General features: G+C 62.5%; 1 protein-coding gene across 5 annotated transcripts in view; it reads right to left on the bottom strand.

Moving 5' to 3' along the window:
- Positions 1-114: 114 nt before the first annotated feature.
- Positions 115-8,330, bottom strand: part of BAIAP2 (BAR/IMD domain containing adaptor protein 2) — a 30,800-nt gene continuing 22,584 nt past the window's right edge. The window contains exons 7-15 of one of the 5 annotated variants that reach the window (XM_049776280.1): positions 8,003-8,155; positions 7,584-7,808; positions 7,295-7,493; positions 6,680-6,881; positions 6,437-6,505; positions 5,771-5,933; positions 5,224-5,258; positions 3,750-3,798; positions 327-407 (exon numbers count right to left, since the gene is read on the bottom strand). In XM_049776280.1, the coding sequence (XP_049632237.1) occupies positions 3,771-3,798; positions 5,224-5,258; positions 5,771-5,933; positions 6,437-6,505; positions 6,680-6,881; positions 7,295-7,493; positions 7,584-7,808; positions 8,003-8,155 (1,074 nt within the window). In that variant the 3' untranslated portion in view covers positions 327-407; positions 3,750-3,770. Of the gene's footprint in view, positions 408-3,749; positions 3,799-3,913; positions 4,876-5,223; positions 5,259-5,770; positions 5,934-6,436; positions 6,506-6,679; positions 6,882-7,294; positions 7,494-7,583; positions 7,809-8,002; positions 8,156-8,330 lie in introns of those variants that run through there. The other 4 variants (XM_049776254.1, XM_049776264.1, XM_049776273.1 and 1 more) reach the window with 4 other exon arrangements.

Below are 8,330 nucleotides of genomic sequence, written 5' to 3'. Positions count from 1 at the left end.
GGTGGGCAGGCCTCTGGTCGCGATGGCTCAGCTCTGGCTGCTGGGCAGGTGTTGGGACACAGCTGGGGATGTGCCTAACCCGCTCCCTCGGGGACAAACCACCCAGGCAGAAGATGCGGCACAGGCTGGGTTTATTGAGACAGAAGTGCTCGAAGCTGTGGGTTGCTCTGGGTCCACACTGGTGGGCTGGGCTGCTGTGGGGTCACCAGCCCATGCTTGCCCCTTCCTGAGGCCACCTCCTCAGGGACTCCGGTGCAGCTAGCCAGAGAGAGGCACCAGAATGAGCGGGATTGAAGGGATCACTGCTGGTGAAGGACGTCCACGGGGCGAAGGGCCATCAGCTGAGAAGGGGAGCAGACCTGTCGTTGGTCACTGTCGGCTTCAGCTGGACATGAGCAAAGGGGTTCCTGCGGAGGAGACACAGCTGCAATTCAGGGGTTTGCTCTACCCACGACTCTACGCCGTGCCCACCCCTTGCTCTTGTCCCACCGCAGGCTGAGCCATGAAACCCCGTCCCCGAGGCTGGCTCGCAGAGGGCCTTCCACCGCCAGTCACCCACCCCCCGGGAGGCAGGTGCAACGACCTCCCTAATGTGGGTGAACATGGTCCCGCTATCACTTGCAGCCTTCAGAAGGGCACATCCGTGAACACGTGGTAGCAGCCCACACATGCCAAATGCAAACATTCAGGTTCTGCAGCAGACGAGGGACACCCCCCCATGGGGGCGGACCATACAAAGACACACCCCACACAGGTGAAGCAAGACACGGCCCCACGTGGGCAGAGCATACAGAGACACGCTCCATGTGGGGAAAGAACAGAGACACGCCACCACGTGGGCAGACCATACGAGGACACACCTCCATGAAGTGGAGCAGACACGCCCCAATGTGGGCAGAACTCACAGAGACATGCCCCGATGTGGGCAGAGCATAAACAGACACTCCCCGCGTGGGCTGAACTCAGACACGCCCCAGGAGGGTGGAGCATATGTAGACACACCTGTGTGGCTGGGACGTGGACACGCCCCATGTGGGCAGAGATCACAGACGCCCCACATGCTGCACACGCGTGGAGGCCTGTCCACTCAGACGCACCGTTCCATGGCCAAGCACAGACCCAGCCCTGCAGCGGGGACGCCTCCGAGACCCAGATGGACACATGGGCAGACAAGCGGGCGATGGACGGAAGGACGGACGGAGGGACGGACGGACGGGGTGAGCACGGCAGTGCAGCCCGGCCTGGCTCCTCGGGTGCCCGCTAAGCCGGGATGCACAGGCGTGGCAGCAGCACAGATGGGACGTGCGACACGAGGGCTGGCACTGGCAGGAGCACGCGTGGCGGGCGCTCTGCTCCGGGCGTTACCTGGGCGGGCATTCCTCTGGCGTGGGGGGGACTTCCTCGGAGCCTGGAGGACGCCCAGGCGGAGGCCACGGCCCCCGTTTCCCGGAGGACTGTTTCTTTCCAAAATCCAGACACTTGCGTGGCAGTTTGAAAGGGCAGAGTGCGGGAAGAGGAGGCAGCGTGTTCCGCGTCCGGGGCTACAGGCCCGGTGCCCTGCACTTGGTTTTCATATGAGCTGGACACGCTTCGGCTCACACGTGCGAGCAGGGCCCCAGAGGCGCGGGCTGTGACGCCCTTTCTGAGCTCAGCTCGGGTGGAGCAGGGTGGAGGGCAGCTCATGCCCACCACGGTGGGCAGCAGGGCCAGTAGGCTACTGCCAGGGAGGCCTGGGCCTGACCTTGGTCCTCCCCCGCCACAACTCTCCTGCAGCTCACAACAAAGGGGCTTCGGGGCCGACGCGATAGCGTAGCGGGAGGGCGGTTGCCTGTGCACGCAGCTGACCCAGGACGGTCCTGGGTTCTATCCCCCGAGTCCCATATGGTCCCCCAAGCCAGGAGCGATTTCTGAGTTCATAGCCAGGAGTAACCCCCGAGTGTCACCGGGTGTGGCCCCCAAAACAAAGAAAAAACGGGGGGGGGAAGACTTGGCCAAAGACCTTGAGCAGGGAACTCCCCCTTCTCAGAACCAAAATCTGCACAGTGCCTGCTGGCTTCCAGAAGGTTTATGAAGCCGGGGGAGGCGGCCTGAGAGCTGGCTTGGGACAGGGCCAGACACTGAGATCTAGAGATGGGCGCACAAGGCCCTTGGGCAGAATCCGTCCTTGGCAGCAGGAGGTGGGCGAGGGGAGTGGGCACTCGTGCCAGGAGGCGACACTTCTGCCAAACGCACGTCCACCAATGGTGACCACGCACACGGGCACACAGGAGGCAAGGCTAGGAGGCGCCTCTGACCACGCCCCGTGGGAAGGAGCCTCCAAGACCACGCCCCTCAGAGCTCTCCAAACATACACCTCCCAGAAAACTCCTCCCTGGCCAGGCCCCCGGGGGAGGTCCCTCCATGACCACGCCCCAAGGAGGCACCTCTCCAATCACACCACACAGAAGCTCTCTGGCCACACCCCTCGAGGGAGGTTCCTCCCTGACCACGCCCACGCCCCTGGTGGGGGCCAGGACTCAGGGTTCCCAAGCAGTGGCCTGGAAGGACCCAGAGGATTCGGCTGGTGGCATATGGGCCACAGCCCCATGGTGATGACCAGGGGCTACAAGTAGCAGGACCCCAGAGGTCCACCCTGGCACTCACAGCCCCGGACACCCACGCTTATTTGGCCTCGCCGGCGGCCACTCCCATGAGTTGGTGCAGTTGTAGAATTATTGCGACTTTGGCATCGCTGCTGGTGTAGAGGGTGCTTCTGAGCACAGTGTGTGAGCCTGGGTGTGTCCAGCTGTCTGTCCAGGGAAACGAGTAATGCTGGCTTCGAGTCCGCTTTTCCAGAATGTTCTCTTCTTGGATGTGATGCGTGTTCTGTCTTCAGAGCCTTGGTTCACACCCGTCCTCTTCCAGGGAGCGTGGGGCACCCGACTTCAGGGGACTTTGCCCAGCAGCCAGGCAGACCGTAGTGGGTGGCCCTGGCAGGCAGCCCCTGCCCTCACCTGCTGCCACATGCCCACAGCGTGGTCTAAGCACAAGGGGTGGGGTCTCGCCCTGTCTCCCTGGCACCATCCTGCCTGTGCGGCAGCAGCTCCTGAGGGTCCAGTGTGCCCAGGTCAAGTAAGAGTTTCAGCAGCGTTTGCCTGGCGATTGCTCAGGGTGCACCCCCGCTGTCTCCAGCAGGATCAGCCAGGGCCCGGCGTGACAATGGCACTGGGGACTGTCCCCCAGGGCAAAGTGGTCGCCATCCTCCTGAGAAAGGGGGCCCATGCACCAGAAGACGGACCTAATACCCAGTATCACTTGAGTCTGAGGCCCCAGCAGGTGTAACCCACCGAGCTCTGCCTGGTGAGAACCCTAAAACCCAGCCTACTGCAGCCCACTAGCTAGTGTCTGAATCTTGCAAAGAGAGCCAGCAGCCCCTGCCTGAGCAGGCCCAGGGCCCTAGCGGGCAGATGCTGGTGCGGTCACCCGCTGTGAGCTTGGTCTGGTGACAAGGGCCACATCAGGGCACGTGGGGAGCTGGTCAGAGCCGCAGCTCTGGGGCTGTGACGCCTGTCAGAGGACAGACCAGGAACCATCACCAGGTCCCCCCTGAATGCAGCCCAAAGCACCCAGCAGAGGCAGCCGAGACCCAGACAGGCCCAGAGGCTCCGCCCAGCAGTACAGGGGCCGCAGACCCAAGAGCTCCAGGCAGGAGGAAGCCCCAGCGCCCAGGAGAGGGGGAGCAGGCCCAGCACTGGGCCAGTGACACTTACTACTCTATGTGGGCTGGCGGCTCAGAATCGCGCCACTTCCACTTCCGGGCTGCAAGGAGAAACGGGCGTTGGTGGAGGCCGGGCGGCTGGGGTGGGCTGCGGGTGCCAGCAATGGGGGCTGGGGCAGGCCGCAGAGCCGGAAGGAGGCGCCACACCCAGCTCAATGCAATAAATAAAACTTTTATTCAAACAATGGCAGAACAGGGCACAATTCCGATTTTTTGTTTTTTAAAAAAAGGAGAGGAGAGAGGAGTGAGTCGGGCACTTGGCGCCTTTGTCCGAGGTTTGCAGGGCGGGTCTACATTCAGCCACCGGGTGCGGCCCCCCTGGACTATGTCTGAGCAGAACCACACCCCCTAGGGGTTGTGCTAGCCGGGTCACTCGTCAGTAGAAAATGAGGCCTGTCTGCGGAGGGCCCGGGCAGGCTCAGCGGGCGGCGAGGCTGAGCCAGTAGCCTGGGGCCCCGTGTGCCTATTTCTGAAGCCACCGGGACAGACAGACGGAGAGACGGGGCTGCGCCTGGTGTGCACCCCGGCTGGGTCCCGGGAGTCTGGCTCGGGAACCATTTCCCAGAACCCGGGAGGGGGAGTCCGAGTCTTTGGAATGTCCGTGTGTGGCGGGCAATGATGCCCCCCGGCCGGCCCACCCTGAGCGGGCATCGGGCTGGGCACGGCGGCCTCCGTCCCCAGAGCAGCTTCCTCGGGAGGCGCCGGGCGCCGAGTGGGCCATGCAGGGCAGGGGCAGGAAAAGGCTTTTTCCTGGGTTTGGAGGGTGTTTTGTTTTTTTTTTTTGTCTGTTTTGTCTTATTTTTAAGATTTTTTTCTTTTTTTATATATTCAAACTCTAGGCCGGGCTCGCAGCGAGCCATGGCGAAGGGTCAGCGGTCCTGGCACACAGGCGGGGGGCAGAGGTGGGCCCGGCCTGGCGGGGGGGGGGCAGAGTGGGGCAGCACCATGGACCCTGGTGGATCCCAGAGTCTGGGGTCACCAACCAAAAGGCAGAGGGCAAGGCAGTGGGGGGTGGGGTGCTGAGACCAAAGCAGGGAGCAGGGAGGCAGGGAGGGGTGCAGCTCTTCCGGCAGCAGAGCCTGTGGGCTCACACCGTGGACACCAGCGTGCCGCTGCCGCTGTGGACAGAGCACAGGAAGCTTGGCCGCGGCCCCGAAGGCCTACAACGCCCCCCACCCTGACACAAGACACACCCTACAACCACCGCCTGCTCCCATCTGGGCTGGATCTAGGGAAGCAGTATCTGATTGAGGCAGACCTGGAAGCCAGGGGGCCCTGGGAAAGCAGGGACCCCAGAGAGGCTGGGAAGCTCAATCCTGGCTCCAGTAAGGACACGAGCCACTTGTTGTGTCATGTCCCCTTCCTGCAGGTGATCGTCATCCAGGCCATATGCCCTACCTAGGCTGGCTGGGACCCCTGAAAGCACCCCCAGCCCACCACTCCCACGGAGAGCCGGCGCCTCTTACCTGCTCACTGCCCGCGCCCCGTAGTCATCCAGCCCCTGGGAAAAAGGGGATGTGTCAGAGGGGGATGTGTCATGGGGTGACATGTTATGGGGCACATGTAAGGAAAGGGCCGCGGTGGGTAGTGCAGCTGAGGGTGGGGGGGGGAACACCACACCAAGCAGCCTCCTGCAGAGGCCTGAGTTGCTGTCAGGGACCTGGAGCAGAGGCCCCTGGATCCACGGAGAACGTGAGGGCAGGCATCCAGGCCTTGAACTCAGGTCCCCAGAGGGCCAAAGAGGAGCTGCGTCCCAAGAAATCCCTTTGGGGGGGCCGGGTTGTGGACAGACCCCCATGGGGAGTCCTGCTGGGGATCCTCCCTCCGAGGCTCACATGGTCCAGCCCAAGCTCAAGCTCAGGCTTTTCTCTTTCTAGTTTTTGACCACACCCAACAGTGCTCGGAACTGACTTTCAGCTCTCTGCTCCTGGGGGGGCGTGGGGGACCCTACGGGGTACCGAGACCTGGGGCAAAATGGGTGCTCCAACCCTGCTGGCTACAGGCGCAGCCTACCTGTGCGAAGGCGGGCACTGCCACGCTGTAGGGCCGCTGCTTGAAGGTGCCAGCACTCTGGGTGGGGAAGGCGCGTGCGGACGAGCCATAGTCAGGGGGTGGTAGTGCCAGGTCGTCCTTGTCCAGAAGGTTCCCAGTGCTGCTGCTCTTGCCCTGCTGCAGACTGAGGGGCGGCACTTAGAGGGGCCACACCAGTCACTGCTCCCAGAATAGTGCTCAGGGGCCACCTACCCACCACTGCTCCTGGGACAGTGCTCAGGTACACCCTAGATCCCGACTATTCTGCGGACAGTGCTCAGAGGAAGCACATATCCTCGCTGCTCTGAGACAGTGCTCAGAGGGGGCCTCACCCACCCAGCTACTCCCGAGACAGTGCTCAGACATGCTCTATAACCCTGCTGCTTCTGAGACAGTGCTCGGATATGCCACACATCCCCTGCTGTTCCCAGGACAATGCTTAGAGGCACACACCCTGAGTGCTCCTGGGACATATTCAGAGGTGCCCCATACCCCCAGCCAATGGTTAGTCCAGGACCCAGTCCTTGTACCCTGGCTGCCCCAGGTCCCTCCTAGCCAACTGTGCTTCCTTTAGCACTTCAGTCAGGGCCTCCTTAGCACCAGCCGCAGACACAGGCTGAAGCCTCTGTGCCCTCAGTGCTTGCTCACCTCATATGCATCCGGTCGCTGCCGTCGCCATCCAGGACCCGTGTGTAGGAGAAGGGGAACCAGCCCCGCCTGCAAGGGGGACCTGGTGAGTTGCTAGCCAGCACTGCCCAACCCAGCCCCCCGGGACACTGAGCCCTGTGCAACCCCAGAGAGCTTGGTTAACGTCCAGGTAGTCCGGCTGTCTGTGGTTAGGGTTAGGCTGTCTGTCGCATGGTGGCGGGTGGAGGGGCAGGGCGGGCTCACATTTTGGTCTTCTCGCTCTCGCCGTAGTGCCAGCCGTCTCGTGCTTCAGGCACCAGCAGCGTGATGAGGTCGCCCTCCTTGAAGCTGAGCAGTGTCCCGTTGTCACCCGCCGCGTGCGAGAAGATGGCCTTGACCCGCGTGCGCCCGTTGCGCTCCAGCCCAGCCGCCATGGAGCTAGAGCGTGGTAGTGTCTTGTTCTCTGCTGTGGAGACACAGGAAGGGTGACGCTAGCCAGGGGAACACCAGGCCAGGGAGTGTCCCCCTCCCCTCCTGCAGGGTGTGTCCCCAACACAGGCAGGCACGGAGTGAGAGACGCACACTCACAGATCCAGCTCCCAGCCCTGCTATGCAAAGCCCACTGTGCTGGTCCTGCAAGAGGCTTGATGGTTCCCCAAAGCATACACAGCACACACACATAAGCATGTATCAGATACACATGCAGACATATGTACACACATGCATACCTGTGCGAACACGCAAACAGGTCTGGACCAAAAACACAGGCATGTGCACATGTGATCATGCACACGCTTCCCCACACAACACTCCGATCCCTACCCCCACCCCACTCAGTCATTCCCATGGGTTTAGGGGCGTGCTGGGGCCAGGCCTTACTGGTGGCATAGCTGTTTTTCGGGGTCACGCTCTTGCGCACGGGCAGTGTGTTGGAATAGGAGTCGCTCAGCTTGCCCTGGGACTGTCCAGAGCCTGAGGCCTTGGAAGCAGCCTTGCGCTCGCTCCAAGGACTGTAGTCCTCGGCATCAGGGCCCGAGACGCCGTTCATGGTGGGCGCATTATCCTGGGCAGACAGGCGCTGTCCAGAGAGACATGCAGGGGTCAGCCTGGCTGGGGCCCCAGCACAGTAGTATCCCCGCAGCTGGCCTTCCAGAGGTCCAGAACTCACCCCTACAAACGGGGCAAGCTCAGGTGGCACGGGCAGGGGCTTGGCCCCTGGGATGGGGTCTGAGATGAGTAGGTTGGACTTGGAGGCAGACAGGGAGCTGGGCAGGATGGAGCCGTTGCTCCCGGACATGTGCTGCATCAGCTGTGTGGCTCGGTCTGGGATCTTATTGGGGTCCGCACAGGCCTGTTGCCACAGCGGCAGCTTCTGGGCCAGCAGCTCCTTGCCCTGTAGTCGAGGGAGACACAAGGTGAGGGTCAGGGGCACACCATTCTGGAGTCCACGTGTGTGGGTTGTGGGGTCACTGGGAGGAAAAAGGAGCCAGAGTCATGGATGGGTCACACAGCTGGGTGCCGGGCACAGCAGGCTTTGACCTCACCGACCCCTGACCCCAAGAGGCCCCATTGACGAGGCTCACGCACCTTGGAGTGGTAGGCGGCCGAGTTCTTGGCCACAGCACACTGCTTCTCCACCAGGAAACAGAAGCGCCGGCGCTCCTCTGTCAGGGCCGTCTTGTACCCGTCTGACACGTAGCCCTCCAGCTCCCCCTGCTTGCTGCTGATGGCGTCAATGTACTGGGGACAGAAGGCAGGGTCAGTGGGGACAGAACCCGCTCACCACTCAGCGAACTTCGTGCTCCATCCATCCATTCCGGATGGCACAGGGCTGTTTCATTGAGGGTGGATGGGCCTCTTCCCGTGGAGAGGGCCAGAGGAGTGCTGCAGGAGCCTCTGGGGGGTCGGCTTGGTG

Source organism: Suncus etruscus, chromosome 1 (assembly GCF_024139225.1).
Source record: "Suncus etruscus isolate mSunEtr1 chromosome 1, mSunEtr1.pri.cur, whole genome shotgun sequence".
Taxonomy (NCBI): Eukaryota; Metazoa; Chordata; class Mammalia; order Eulipotyphla; family Soricidae; genus Suncus; species Suncus etruscus.
This window is presented reverse-complemented; position numbering and strand designations above follow the sequence as displayed.